The sequence below is a fragment of the Vigna unguiculata genome, chromosome 7 (genome assembly GCF_037176805.1).
Source record: "Vigna unguiculata cultivar grain cowpea cultivar isolate G323 ecotype 2 chromosome 7, ASM3717680v1, whole genome shotgun sequence".
NCBI lineage: Eukaryota > Viridiplantae > Streptophyta > Magnoliopsida > Fabales > Fabaceae > Vigna > Vigna unguiculata.
In genome coordinates this window covers 33,276,968-33,292,985 of record NC_140798.1, presented here as the reverse complement: position 1 = coordinate 33,292,985, position 16,018 = coordinate 33,276,968, and the positions used below count along the sequence as shown (strand labels likewise).

Below are 16,018 nucleotides of genomic sequence, written 5' to 3'. Positions count from 1 at the left end.
GGTGTGATGTCTGCAAGTCATAGGGTTTTTTGAAAATTTAAAGAAAGTTTTGAGGTGTAGAAGAAATTTTGGAGGTGCAAGAGGAAAGACCCCATTATATTTTACAATTTGAGTTTCTGACATAGGCTAACCCATTTAAAATAGATTAATTGAACGGGGCAGCTTCTTTCTTTCTGCACCCTTTGTACATTCTGGAAAATAAAATCCAAAATAGTAGAGTGCATGGAGAAATTTGATTGGATGCAGAAATAAACTAGTGGTACGAACTTTATGTATATATTTATGGGCCTTGCTAAATACAAGTCCTAATAGCTTAAAAAACTTTAGAATGGATTTTTAATCACATTTTCCTTTATTGGTGTGAAATAAATTACGAATTTCGTATTCCCAAAAGAACAAAGAAAATATCACAAAGTGATGAAAAGTTTTTTTTTTCTCTTAAAGAAAAGTCAATAAAGATGGTTATATATTATACCTTTGTGTTTTTACCTAACCTTTTGGTTCATTGTTGAGACCACCGAAAGGCGAAAACCTAATAATATTTGGTTTCTTTGTTGCATCATGCAAAGTAATTGTGTAGAACTATTTTTGCATTTTGTTACACCAATTAAAAAAATAATAAATCACGTCCTAATGCGTGAAACACCGGAGCATTACGCAGAGTTAAGTGATGATAACAGCTTTTTGTGTTGTGTATCTAAGAGTTGCATGATTGCACGTACTTTTCATTGAGTGTAACTTGCAAAGTTTCAAAAGAAAAATGATTTGAAGTTAGTTGCAGAGAGATAATATATATATCTTGTTGATGAAGGGAAGTGGAGAGAGAATGGTATATAATTGAAAAACCATAGTTAGAAAATTCGTGGAAATTTCATAGGGCAAATTCCCGCTCTTATCTCTCATTTTCAAGATTCAAGTGCGAAGTGAAGGACATGCATGATGGGGTCCATCTCGCAATTTCCGTAGGGCCACATGTCCTACATCTACTCACATTCACGGGTCCTATATCCTATATTATTTCAGGTTTTACCAACAAGGGAATCTATTTGGATTATCTTTCCTTTCATTATTTCTTTCTTTTTATCATTTTTCAACCACTCACCATACACCTCTATTTCCTACTCTTCATGCGACTCCCATGCCTTTTCAAATTTTACATATTTTAATTTAGAAAAAAGTTAATTTGACATCATAAAATAGTCTTAACAAAAATTAATTTTTATATTTTTAGAAGAAAGAAAAGTGAATAGTTGTGAGGGATAGTCTCAAATGGTAATAAAAAATAATGGTGTCAAAATACCAGTGTTCAAATTCTACAGAGAATTATGTGTGAAGAAGAAATTTTGATGCTTTGTTGGCTTTTCCTGTAATGTATGTTCCTCTGTTATGTTTGTAAAATACATTGATGATCACTAATTTTAAAATTTTAAAATATATTAAAATAATTTTAAAAATATTAATATAGTATATTTTTAATGTTCAACAGATAATAATACTACAAAATTCAGTACAGAATATAGAGTCGTGAAAAAGCTATAGCAACACTTTGATTATTTTCGACTACGATTGTTTATAGAAATAATAAGTAATTATGCGATCAATCAAAATTGAAATTAACGGCTTTGGACTTTAAAGTATGTCACCAATTATATGAAAAAACAATTACGAATTTAAGTTTAATTCAATTTTACTGTAATGAAGCAATAAGATGAAATTTAATTACTTATATATTATAATTTAATTTTACTTTTAATTGATATGTGATCTTCCGTACATCTTTACACAAAAAAAATACTGTACGTTGAATATAGGAATGAAAAGAGTTCAAGAAACCAAAATTTCTATTAGATAACCTTTGAATTTGATAAGTTTAGTTAAACTTAAATTGGTATGTTTAATAATTAGAAAATATTTTAATAAATGAATTAAAACATTTAATTAACTTTATAAAACATGAAAGTCGCATTCTACTTTAGGGTTGCTGGGTCTAAGTTAATAAAAATGTAATTTATTGAATTTATAATTATTATCTTATTAGTATAATATTCGTGGTCCATTTCATAGTCGGTGTTTGTTTTTAGTTCCGTATAGCGTGCAAAATCCATCCTGTTGTAACTTTTGAACAGCACCATCGAATGTATAAGAAATACTAAAACTAGACTTTGTCCTTGTCCATTGCATGTGTTTCATGCCGATGGAATTAATGTAAAATTACCATACATATAAAATTTTGTTTTTTTCTCTGTAGATAAGGTTTCAAATTTATCTTTTAAAGTTTTTCTGATACATCAAATTATATTAGTTAATTTGATGACGTATGATAAACTCCAAAAAATGTTGCATTGGTCAAAATCTATAATATTTAGTACCAAAAACTGATAGAAATATAAATTTGATTAGTAAATACATTATAAGGAACCAAAATTAAAAAAAAAGGTTGAAAATAATAACAAATTTGAAACCTAAAATATAAATAAGTGACTAAAGTTAGTTAATAATATACCATAACATGAACTTTTGGTTGGATTTCAAACAATGTATCTATAGTTGGTCAATATGATAAAGTGAAAACAATTGATGGTGGAAGTGAAGATGTTGCAAGTTCGGGAACTGTTATGATGAAATGGAAATCTCTGGGGAATTCAACAAGAATCAAGTATATAAAGGATTTAGGTGTATGAGCAATGTAACATGCTCTGCAGTACAACACATATTTAGCTTTAATTAGTAGCTAGAAAAAAAAATACTCAATCATAAAATTACAAGAAAATCTTGTATTATCAACAAAAATAATTCCTCGACAATAGTAAAATTTCATTGATAATAATAAAAATTCATCTATAATTTGAGTTTATTCATGGTCAAAAATCCGTCAATAAAGTGATTCGATAAATTTTATGTCGGATTTCAAAATTTGTTTACAAATAACAAAAAATTTGTTGGTAATTACTATTCTTCTCGATTATCTCCTCTTAACATATAAAAAAAAAAAATTCATTAGTCTTTCTGAGAAATTCGTTGTTCAATTTATTGATAGATTTATTTAAGAAAACATAGCTTAGTAAAATAATTATAAGATATCAACTGAATTTACGGACGAAATTAACATAATTTAATGTATTTTTCTATTATATTTATAAGATTCTATCTAATTTTATAAAAATAATAAAAATTTATGAAAAAAAATATGTTCTATTTTCACTCTAATATTTATCAATAATAGAAATTTTAATTTATTGACAAAAATAAATTTTTATAAAATAAATGCGACAAATATATGTCTCATGCCTAAATCCTTAGCATACAAAATAATTTTAAAATAATGTTGGTGATCATTTGCATAGGGATGTTACTTGAAGAGAATTCCACTCCATTCTTTAATAAGAGTAATTATTTTATTATCATGTACAATATATTTTGTGCTGTATTAGTAAAAGTCATTTTGACTTAATTAAGTCCCAAATAAATCAAATTTTGTACAAGTATATATTTAAGTGCCGATTAAAAAGGTACGTGTAGACTTTTAAAGCCACTCAATTATGCCAAATCCTCTATTGAGAAGAGACAACATATAGATATATATATTTAGAATCCAGGGTTCTGTTCAAAAAAGTGTATCAGCTTTACTTAATCATTCATTATAATTTTTTACCACTTTTATAATTGAAGTATGATCAATGGAGGACAGGGGAGTAAATAAATAAATAAATAAAAATGAAATTTTGAAATAACGAAGAACTAATAAGGAGTGTTGTAAAAGGCTAAAAGCTTTAACCATGATTGCACATCCAACTCAACCAACTGGTGTTTCTTTTTATCATTATTTACCAAAAAGAACTCATAATCTCCAAGTGGATCTACCATGGCATTCTAAGTTTGATCACATTTGCAAAAATCTGAACCATCTTCTCTTTCCCCCATCCCCATATATACCAAAAGACAAGAAAAGAGAATGATTACTATGGGATTTTTAGATGAATATTCATATATATATGTGTGTGTGAAAAGGAAAAGGAAAAGCTCTGATGGAAAATGTTACTTTTAGCAGTTCAAAGAAAGAGGTATAAGCAGTTGCACATGAGCATTGGGCAGATTCATATCATTTGCAACCACGTGGGTCCCATTCGGGAATCAAAAAGAGGGTCAGAAAGGTGACGTAGCGAGCGAGGGTTTTTTAAGTGACTCATCAAACCCTAAATTATGTGGACTTTATTATTAGGGTTCTTTGTCGGCAAATGCAGCACCTAAATGATAAATTCATGGATTGAGGTGTTTTTTTTTTGAGTGATATCGTACAGTTTGATGTATTAGATCATATGAAAAAGAAGAAAAAGATGTAGATGTTCATAATTATAAAACCCGCTGTAAGCCATTCATGCATGTGATAATATTTCACTTTTTGTCCCCCTTATGTGTGTATATAACTCCTTTTACCTTTCCTCTCACAATTATTTTATTTCCTCTTTTCAGCTTTCATAAATCACCCTCTATCATTTTCCCTCTTAATACACTTCTACAACTTTTTTTTTCTTTTAATTTTGCTGAACAAAGTGTTATTGATTTAGTAACTAATAAAATGAATTTGTAAGGAGTTGTGTGAAGAAAATTATGGAGAGATAGATGGATGGAGGATGGTACAGTGGCTTTAGACATGAATAAAGGTTATTTACATACAAAAGGAAAGAAAATGTACAGATTATTTGCCCCCACACCACAGTGATACAACCACACCAATGTCCCACATCTGCTAAGTGCAACTTCCTTCTCATATTTAAATACTGAATGAGTGAAACTTTTCCTCAAAATGATTGATCAGGATCTCTCATCCATAACACAAAGATTGCCTTTACAGAATTACAGTGGAACAAGGATAAGAGCGCATTATCCCCTGTACCTCCGTCCACGTCAAAAAAATAAATAACATTCTTCTGTTCTCTTCTGTCTTCTCATCACACTCACTGTATATCAACATTACTCTCATTAATCATTCATGTACTCATTCTTTTTATAGCCATTCAAAATTACGCTCCTAATTCTACATGAAAATATACAAACAGATTAAACACGCATTGTCCTCGTATAGCAAAGGAAGTGAGAAAAAACAAAGCTGCTGGTTTATTGGTTACATGTGTGGAATGGTCTTGTTTGTATGATTGTATGAATTGTACGTGAATCGGAAGTTTCGTTTGAATTTATGTTATTGTTTGTATGTATGTGTGTGTATATATATATATATATATATATATATATTGATTGAGCGTGCTATTCTGTGTCTGGTTCTCTCACACAGGCCAATAATCATCGATAGTAACAAAGGCATGATTTGGAAATAATGACAAAGTATGAGAGCAATGAAACTACAAAATTGCCGTTACTGGTTTGGTATATATGGAGATGGAGCTTGACCCCAACTTTTAGACCTTACCCATTTCTCATCATTCCATTGTCTCATTCTCTTCCAATTCTTTATTTTATTTTCCCAATTTACCTTATAATAAATAAATTAAATATATATCGCTCTATCCATTCATTAGGTTGCGTCAATATTATATATATCAACTCTCATCTATGCAAACGACAATAACATCGGCTACATGTTTATAAGTAAATTGGTCTCTCGCATAAATATATTATTGTTGTTGCAAGTGGACGACATTAAAGTTTCAATCTTAATCAGTGGGACCTGTTGTTCCAATTTTATCAGAAATTAGTGGGGACCTACATGGACCATGCCATATGCATGGCTCAATTACAGCAAATCACACCATCAATGAACATAACTTAACTTTTTTTTCATATAAAACAAAACTTTCTTTGCATAATAACTTCTAAAGGACCATCAAAATAATATATTTTTTTCGTTAAAAAGTAATAATAAGTTTAATAGCTTCGAGTTGTTCTGTACTGTACTATATTCAATCCCTGCCTTCTGCAATTACATCATAAAGATTGATTATTAGCCTGCAAATCACTTTCAATTAATGTATTCTAACATATTATTATTCAATCTCTTTTTTAAACCAAAAACTATATATATATATATATATATATATATATATATATATATATATATATATATATATATATATATATATATATATATGTTATAAATTAAAGAAGGCAAGTGGTTGATACAATGAGTTGAATATACTTCACCGAAGAAAAAGAGAGAGTTGAATAGACCTAAATGGTTTCCTTTTGTCAACACATTTCAAGGAAAAGAAGGTTGAAAACAATCCTTCACCTTTTCATTGATTGATAGGGATATTTACTATATATATGTAGAGAGGGATGTGATATATTTACTAAGTGCTAGCTTTTTACTCCAAAAACATGACAAATAAATTAACAAAGTAGATCGAGACACCCGTGGGAACTATACAAGAAAATTTGATTAAAATGGAAAACCAATTCAATGTTTATAATTTTTTTTTATATATATTTATTCACATGCATCAATTATTTGACAGTAGTACGAGCAAAAAGGTGTAATCATGGTTGTTGAGACGATGTTTAGAAGTTAAGAAACCAATGCTTAGACTGGCAAATCAGAGATTCTATGAGCATTATGGAACGACGTAAATATTTCTCAACCTGAAATTTTGCTTTTTGTTTATAATTCTATTAAAAACTTGAAGCTAATCAAATAAATATTTGATTTGATAGTTCACATGGTTAATTAATTATGTGCACATGTATACGAAGTTAAATATATTGTTTTTGTTTAAAATTAAATAAGTAAATATGAGGTTTGTTGTTGATTCATAAATTTGTTAAGAATTAAATTAAAGCATGTGCTTACATGAAGTTTGAAGAAATTGTTCCCTTTAGGAAAAGGGAAATTGATTAGGTATAGTAGGAGTAAGTTGGAATAGAAGGAGTGTCCCTAACTCAACATTACTTTGGAAAAGTGACTAAGGAAGGTGGACTATGCCTACATATATTTATGAAAGTTGTTCTAACTTAGTAGTCTCCACCGTTGAAACTCAACAGGGAGAATTTCATTGTCTTTATTAGTATGACCTAGGTCAAATTTCAAATGTGGATTAAATTATATGTAAGTGAGTTTTTAAATAATACTTTTTTTTTATTTTATCAGCAAGAGAAAAAAAATACATTTGAATTATTTCAACCCATATCCAAGGATCTAAAATGCACATTAAAAGCCATTGAGTATTATTTCTCCTAAATTATTTAAGAGTGGAAGTATATGTATCATTTCTCAATTAGTGTATTAATAGATTATATGATTTAAAAGTATTCTAAAATTATTAAATTTGCATAACTGTTGGTATTAAATTAATTACATAATATGAATGTCTTTACATCTTATATAAGTAATGCCATAGGAACATAGGAACAGACAAAGTGAATGAAAGGAGGGTGATTTTTGTGGAGTGAGACAGTTCAAGAAATTAGTCTATGGCCTTTAATATTGTCTAGAAACAGAAAATTAATGAATAATTGACGACATCTTTTGAAGAAAGACTAATGTAAGAGATTAAAACAAAATTCTCAAATCTTTCTTATATAATATGAAAGAAACAGATGGAATCATCTAATCGATTACAAATATGCTAATCAGAAAAAAAAAAAAGGAATTCATAAATAAAAGTGAGTAAAATAAATGATATATAAATAAAAAAGAAGAACGCGCAATAATTGAATTTATATGTATTATTGATATAAAAAATTTACCCTGTCATTCAAACAAAACTCGTCGTATGTAAGACTGTTTAGATATTAATGGTAAAAGTTAACAAAATTTATTATATAAACAAACGTGATTTGCAAAAGAAAAAACTATTAGTATTCTTATTTAATCATTTATTTTATGAAAACGTTCAACAAAGCATATTTTTTATTATTGATTAAAAATTATTAAAATTTATATAATTGAGATTAGTAATTAAAGCGTGACACAAAATGTTGTAAATTTTAACAGTTTTTCTATAAAAAAATTGGAGTATATAGACTTTCACCTGCATGCATTTATATTATTCTATAGTACATATAATATATTCTTTTTATATTAGTTTAAGGTTTTATTCAAAGTTTTCATGACATCGTGTTAATTTATTATCGTACACACATCATCAATTTAATTACAATTACATAAATTAGCGTTTCTAATCACTTGATAAGTGATTTATTATCATCATCATCCTCAATACAGTTCATAGCAAAACTGGTGGCATAAAGTAATATCAAAGTATTCGTAAGCAATAAAATTTTTAAAACATTACATATTAATTATATTGGTTGTAAGATAAAAAAGAAATATTAGTTATAAGCTAGTGTATACATAACTAAACTAGTTTATATTTAATCATAACCACAACTAAGTAAAAAATGTCACTAATTAAAGAACAGTGTACACTGACAGAAAATTGCATGGTTAATTTTTTTTACCCATAAAAAAATAAAAAAATATGTAATTAACGTAAAACACTTCTTGTTGGTAAATTAAAAACTGTATTTTGTTTTTAAAAAAGGTAGCATATATATAATGATGTACTGAGAGGAGAGGCATTGAAAAAAGAACGTAAAGGACGGAAGACAGCACGTTAGATGGAATAGTCACTTTCTTTCGTTATTCGAAAGCGCTATTATATGCATTTTTTTCTTTCAATTTTAATTAAATTTTAAATTTGTCATTTTCAAACTGAGAAGTGAAGATAGACACAAAAGCAGGAGCCAATAAGTGCTTCAATATTGTTCACCATCTACCAAAAAGCCCTACGTGATCCAACATATATATTATTATTTATTTATTATTATAATTCATTATTCATCTTATCTCAAATTCCTTAAAATAATATTGGTAAAGTTAATAACTATATATTTTATATCATTAATATTTTCTTCCAAAATCACTTCAATAATAATAATAATAATATACGAACCAATAATAATTTAAATGAGTTTGTATAATCTGAAACGTTTACAGATATACACAGTTATAATGTATGCATTTTGCACTTTAGATAAGACTGCTCCTGAAAATGATATAAAAAATTGACGGAAAAAATAAACTAAAGTGTAAAAGTGTTGAATTTTATGTGTAAATATTCTTTTCTTGCCTATTTCATGTAGCTCCGATAGTATATATATGCAACTATGTGTGTAAGAATTATTAAAAAATAATGACGACATTATTATTGTTAATAATATTACTATTATTTTTAGGTTAAGTGAAAACGAGATATTCCTTCCCCTTCTTGCTTTTTTAAATTGTGACAGTGACAATTTGACGATATTCAATTTATTTGATGATTAAAATATTCAAAGAAAAACGCTCCAATTTGACAACCCAAAAAGAAAGATCAATTTAAAAACGTATCACTATGATTAGGGCTTTTTTTTTTCTTCAATAATTGAACCATTTTTGAATTTGTAGCCAGAAATTAATCTTTTTCAAATGCAAACTTATTCGAGTAATAAATATTATTTTTTAATAATTTTCATACACAATTAAAATGATATTCTATTCACTGTACTTAAAAAATTGAATGAGGTTGTTTTACACGATGACTATTATTGATCAATCTTATAGCATCACTTATGAAGATCTTGACTTTTGCCAAGCAAATAATATTACAACTAATAATATAATGTTAAATAAATACATATATTAAGACCAATAATATTACACTTTTTATTCAAAAATCCAACTTGAAATTTAGAAAGAAAAAAAATCTCTAACTGTTGTTATTAAATAAATCAGGCTAATGACAGTGGAATAACAGAGGAATGTTTTATTCCTCTCTCAGTTTCAGTGACTAAAATGAAAGAAGTAAACATAAAGCAGAACAATAATATTATATTTATTCGTTTAATTTTAATTTAGTTTTAGATGAATTATTATTATTTATTAAAAAAATAAAAGAAAGAAAGAAAAGAATAGGAAGACCAATTGATGCACGCCACTGGTGAGCATGCTGGGAGATAGATGAAATTACATAATAGTCCAATATTTGAATTTTAATTTCAAAATTACCGAGGAATCTGAACCATCGGAAATTACCCCGAACACACGTGAACAGAAGAATTTTTGTATTATTGTGGGGTCATTTTCGAGAATGATTCGATCAGAATCAACCCGTGACGGGGTAAGGTTAAATCGGTAACTACCAACTCTAGGCGGCTGAGTCTTACTCATAGTGCCACTTCTGTTATTTCCATTAAAGAAGAGGGGTGTTTTCGGGAAAAAACTATTCACTTTAAAATATCCTCAGAAAATGACAAACTTTCCAACTTGAAGCCCTCGTCTTCTAGTATTGTCACATAAATTAAACTTTTAAAAGACTACCACAACTGTAATTCCCACAATACCCTTCTTAATTATTATTATTATTATTATTATTATTATTATTAATAAAGAATATTGTAAATATTCTCTCTTTTTCCCATACAGTTTATAGAGTACAATTAACTATTTCAACAATACAAAAATTTAAAGTATGAGAATCAATCTACGTGCGTTTCAATCTACTTATAGCAATTCTGAATAAAGTTTACTTCACCCTATTAGCACAACTTTTCATACACTTTTCACAATCAATTTTTCAAATAAAATTGTATATAGAAGGATTATTCAAGTTCGTAATCCAACGGAAAATATTTAAATCAATGGACATAAATATGTGAATGTGTAATATTTAATTTTTAAACTTAAATATGAATAATATATATATATATATATATACTTTTTTTAAAATTATTAAGATTATGTATTAAAATTTGTGATTATAATTTATTTATTAATAATCGATATTAAAAAAATTAAATATGTACTATTTTGTATTAGATTCTTTATCATATATATTTTTTATAGAAGATTATTTAATAAGTATTTAGATAAATACTTATATTTTTAGATTGGACATAAATTTACATTGGACGAGGATAATTAAACTCATAGTCACTGCCATGTCATCGCTACTCATTGGTACAAGACATTGATACACTAGAGTTGGTGGAATTTGAAAAAGAAAAAACACTTTGATTCGGTAATATAGGCAAAATAAGTTAAAGTCGTATTTTTTTTACCACAACTAATTAACATACTAAAGATTTAATTTAACTTTTATAAACCTAATAATGTAAAAGATAACATTATCTGAGCAATAAACTATGTAGAATACGACTTTAAAAAGTAATTACTACAAATTTAACGACTATGCATTATGAGTACAAAAAAAATACATTAACAATACGCAATAAAAGTTATAATTAATACAATTTTTAAGATTGCTATAAGAAAAAATATCATACTTACCTCATTATTCTTATTATTTCTACTACATCTATATATATGACGGTTTGTAAAAAGTGGTAGTATAAAATATTGTTATATACTAGTTATCACAACCTATTTTTAATTATTATGCATATATAATATTCCCTTCGTTGTTCTTATGTATTAGATTCAAATTATAGATCATGCTCATGATTATAAAACACGATATTCATACCGTCTCTTGTATTAATATGTTTTTAAACTAAATGTATATGGAAGAGGAAAAATTTATACTAGGAAATTAATGAGAATCTAAGTATGAGTTTAAGTCCCACATTAAATAAATATGAAAAAGTTGAGTATTATATTGAAGATCTATAAATCTCTTATCTTATAAATTTTTAGTTAAGAGTGATGTCAATTTCTTATGTATATATTAAACTCATGTTTTATGGTTGTTATATTTTCTCCTTTTTCGAAAGACCCAACAATGATGTCAATCCAGTTTCACCAATAATATATCATTTGAAATTTCCTCTTAATATGAATTTTGTGTATAAAACTAATATATTTAGTAAAAACTTACACACATTATTAACTGAAACGATAGTAAAACTATTTTTAATGAGCATAAAATGGTATAGCAATATTATTTTGAATTAATTAAATAAAATGAGTATGTTTTAAGTAACTAATTACGTATTCGAGAAAAAAAAAAAAAAGAAGTGAAGGGCTTTTTATTAATATGAAGGAAGGGTAGGGGCATATATATATATAGCTAGAAACAACAGTGCCTAAAAGAAGTATAATATATAAATATATTTTATTACAATGCAAATCCAAAGCGTGGTTTCTTGTATTGTTGTGGCAGCAAACACCCTCGTCTCCACACCATAAAAGGAGGAGAGTTTCCTGGTTTTTGTCTTCCTCTAGTTGCACAAATCCCACCTTTTCTGTCTCAATTTCCTCTCTTTTTTTCTTAGTTTTTCTCAACAAAATTCATCTTGCTGCAACAAGTTCAGTTGAGTGAAAGAAACAAACAACACTTGTTTGTAAATTAAGTAAGGGAATATTTTCAATAGATTCTTCTTCCCTTTTCTTTGCCTAACTTCAATGTCAAACATCACAAGTTGTGATAGCGGGAGCTTCTCCACAGAGAATACCAGAGAAGATGCAGCAGCAGTTAAACACCAACCTGAGATGCTTCCTCAGTTTCATAGTCCACATTCTCTTACTTCAACCACAACAACAACAAATAACACCAATGCTTCCAACACAATTTCACAACCTCCTCCACCTGTTAAGAAGAAAAGGAGCCTACCAGGAAATCCAGGTATGAACTTTTTCAACACACATCTCACAAATAAAGTTTACTCTTTTTCAGTCCCACTTACATCAATATTCATCATTCTTTCTTTTCTTCTCCTTCTCCTCTTGCTTTCTCAGCTTTACTAGTTTAAGTAACACTTTCTAATAATTGGTTTTCAATTTCTTTTTCGCTTTTAAAATATGGATGGTCAAATTAAAGCTGCAGCCATAGATGAATATTGTCATCTATGGCCTGCGCATGCTGTGTAACAAGAGTTCTGGTGTATATATATGAGGAAAAAAAATCTGTATATTTTACTAAAAAAGGGCTTTTGTGTAATGAAATTCAGAAAATGATATCCTACAAAAGGTGTACATTAAATTTCAGGACGATGACATGGTTAATTAACTACAGCACATTTAATTAAGATATATGAAGAGATAAGCACCATGAAATTAAGATAAGGCCTTGATCTGTTAGAAGTCACCTTCTTTGAAACTGTGACAAGGATCTGGGTATGTTTTGAGCCAGAATTTGATAACCCAAATGAAGAATTATTGAGGAGTAATTAGTAGTCGAAGAAGCTCACTCAATTATTGCCCTGAAGGGCTTTACAATCATTGCTGTTCACTGTTGACTTTGCTTGACTACTTGTTTCCTTTGTTTTTTTGTTTCACAATAGTTTCAAGATAAAAGGACCATACATATATATATATATATATATATATATATATATATATATATATATATATATATACATGCTTTTATATATATCTGAAATAATAACTCTTGCTCTGTGTGTATGTGTGTGTGTGAATGTGAGTATTCTTATGTGTTTGTTTTCTTGTGTCTGTATCTGGATGCGTCAAAAAAAGAATGAAAGGGTGTGGAAGAGACAAGGAGAGAGAGAGGTTTAAGATCTTGGAGTTTTGTTGCTTTAGTTTAAATTATATGGAAAATATATATTCTATCTTTCTCTTTCCATTCTTCTCATCTTCGTGTGAACCAAGAATGAGATGTTGCATTCTTCTTCTTCAACTCCATTATTATTACAAATTATACTTCATCACTTCCTAGTTTTTTGTCACTTTCTTCACCTTTAATTAAATATATCCATTGAAACAACTTGGAATTATATTAATAATCAGTGCACATATAATTGCAGCACATTAAGCTACTACTAATAAGATGAATATATCTGCATATACTTGTAGTACATAGTTTAATTACCATTTTGGAACTGACGTGTGTGCAGATCCAAGTGCTGAAGTAATAGCATTATCACCAAACACATTAATGGCAACAAACCGGTTCATATGTGAAATCTGCAACAAAGGGTTTCAAAGAGATCAAAACCTGCAGTTGCACCGGCGAGGCCACAACCTGCCATGGAAGCTGAAGCAGAGAACAAGCACAGAGGTTCGGAAGAGGGTTTATGTTTGTCCAGAACCTTCGTGTGTCCACCACAACCCTGCAAGAGCACTGGGTGACCTCACCGGTATCAAAAAGCACTTCTGCAGAAAGCACGGCGAGAAGAAGTGGAAATGTGATAAGTGCTCAAAGAAATACGCTGTTCAGTCTGACTGGAAAGCCCACTCAAAAATCTGTGGTACAAGGGAATACAAGTGTGACTGTGGTACCATTTTTTCAAGGTTCATTATATTATATATTCTTCTTTTTTATTTTATCATACCATGAATATGTATGTTTGAAATTTGACTCCGCAATATAATTCACCATGGTTTCCGTGCATAAGTTTCATGCAGTACCTTTACATGGGGACCCTTGTTCACTTAAATAATCAATTTCTTTCGTAAATAAACCTTTGTTAGGTTGCTTTTATCTGTTTTCAAGTTTTGTCTCTAGTTTTTCTAAACCTTTTCTTTATCAATGGTCAATAATAATTAGCAAGTAGCATTTATATACATTTTTTGCACGATGTGTAGAACTACCAGAACCTAAGTCTTTGTATATATATATATATATATAGTCAACAAGAAAAAGTCACTGTAAATATATAAAATTTATTTGACTGTCAAAGATTCCAGGCTGAGGCACTTTTTATTTGATAATAATAATAATAATAGTAATACCCATGCATGGTTTTCATGAACAACTATGTACCTACTTTGCATTATTTATATGCAGCTTGTCAAAATCCTGTCTTTTTAATTTTCCTTACGCATGCATTATACTGAATCCTTCGAATATTCGTTTTTTTCTTTGCAGAAGAGACAGTTTCATTACACACAGAGCTTTCTGTGACGCACTAGCTGAAGAGAACAACAAAGCCAACGAAGGACAAATACCAAAGATAGGTTCAAACCTGCAATGTCAACAGATTCCGAACCTTGTTTCTTCATTACCGATCAACACCAACGTTGTTCCCAACCCACAACAAATCGGTGGCACCTCGGAGTTCAACCGTGGTGAACAGAAGCACCCACTGTCACTCCCACACGAGCTAATGCCAATGCCTGCACCAAAACCCTTCAACAACAACACCGCCATGGCAGGAACAGTGTTCTCCAGAAGCCTCTCGTCAACCTCTTCGCCGTCTCTCCAACTGAGTTCGAACATATTCGAGGAAAACGGGCCCCACCTGGCTGCAGGGTCGCCACACATGTCAGCCACCGCGCTGCTGCAAAAAGCTGCGCAAATGGGAGCAACGGTGACGGAGAAAAGTTTTAGCACAAACATGGCACCGCCGTCGTTTGGGGTGCTGCAGCAGCAGCAGCCGAATGGACAATCCTTCATGAACCAGTACATGCACAGTGGGCAACACCAACAGGATCCGAACGTTAACATCTCCGCTCAGTATAACGGTTTCGGCGGAAATGGGATGAGTGGAGGGAGCGTTGGAATGAACGGTGTGGACATGTTCAACGCTATCTTGGACCAAAGCAAGGCTTTGTCAAAGATCATAGAGCAAAGCAACAGAAGCAGTAGTGGAGGTGCAACAAATGGAGGTTCAAGTGCTGCTATTAACGTCGCTGGAAGTAAAGGAAGTGAGGATGTGATGACTCTGGACTTTTTGGGAATAGGAGGTGGCGGCGGCGGCGGCGGTGCGCAAGGAAACTTCTATGGTAGTGCTCAGCAAGCAGAAAACGGTGCAGCGGATGAGGTTTGGAGAAACTGGTCAAGTAAGAACGCAGGGTTTGAATCATTTTCAGCAACAAGTAGCATTTGAAAGGGTGCAACAAACTGAAAAATGTGTCTTTCTAAAGAGGAAGATGCATTGAATCGTGGACAGTGATCGATTACTTACCATCAGGAGCAGCCAGTGGAACATTAATTGTAGAACCATGCATAAAATTTGTGCTCCGATGTTAAAATTAAGGATAATGTCAATTTCTGAAACACTTCTATAATACATTTTTTAATCTCTCTTTTATCACAGCATTTATATTACTTTACTCTATAGGTTTTTCTCCATCCCTCACCACGATTTTTTTTTCTTTTTTCTG

General features: G+C 29.7%; 1 protein-coding gene across 1 annotated transcript; it reads left to right on the top strand.

Annotated features, from left to right (window-relative positions):
- The first annotated feature begins 12,102 nt into the window (after positions 1-12,102).
- On the top strand, positions 12,103-15,967 carry LOC114191748 (zinc finger protein GAI-ASSOCIATED FACTOR 1-like). The gene is made up of 3 exons (XM_028081123.2): positions 12,103-12,575; positions 13,807-14,203; positions 14,781-15,967. The coding sequence occupies exons 1-3, from the start codon at positions 12,356-12,358 to the stop codon at positions 15,739-15,741; spliced, it is 1,578 nt and encodes a 525-aa protein (XP_027936924.1). The 5' UTR covers positions 12,103-12,355; the 3' UTR covers positions 15,742-15,967.
- The last annotated feature ends 51 nt before the right edge of the window (positions 15,968-16,018 follow it).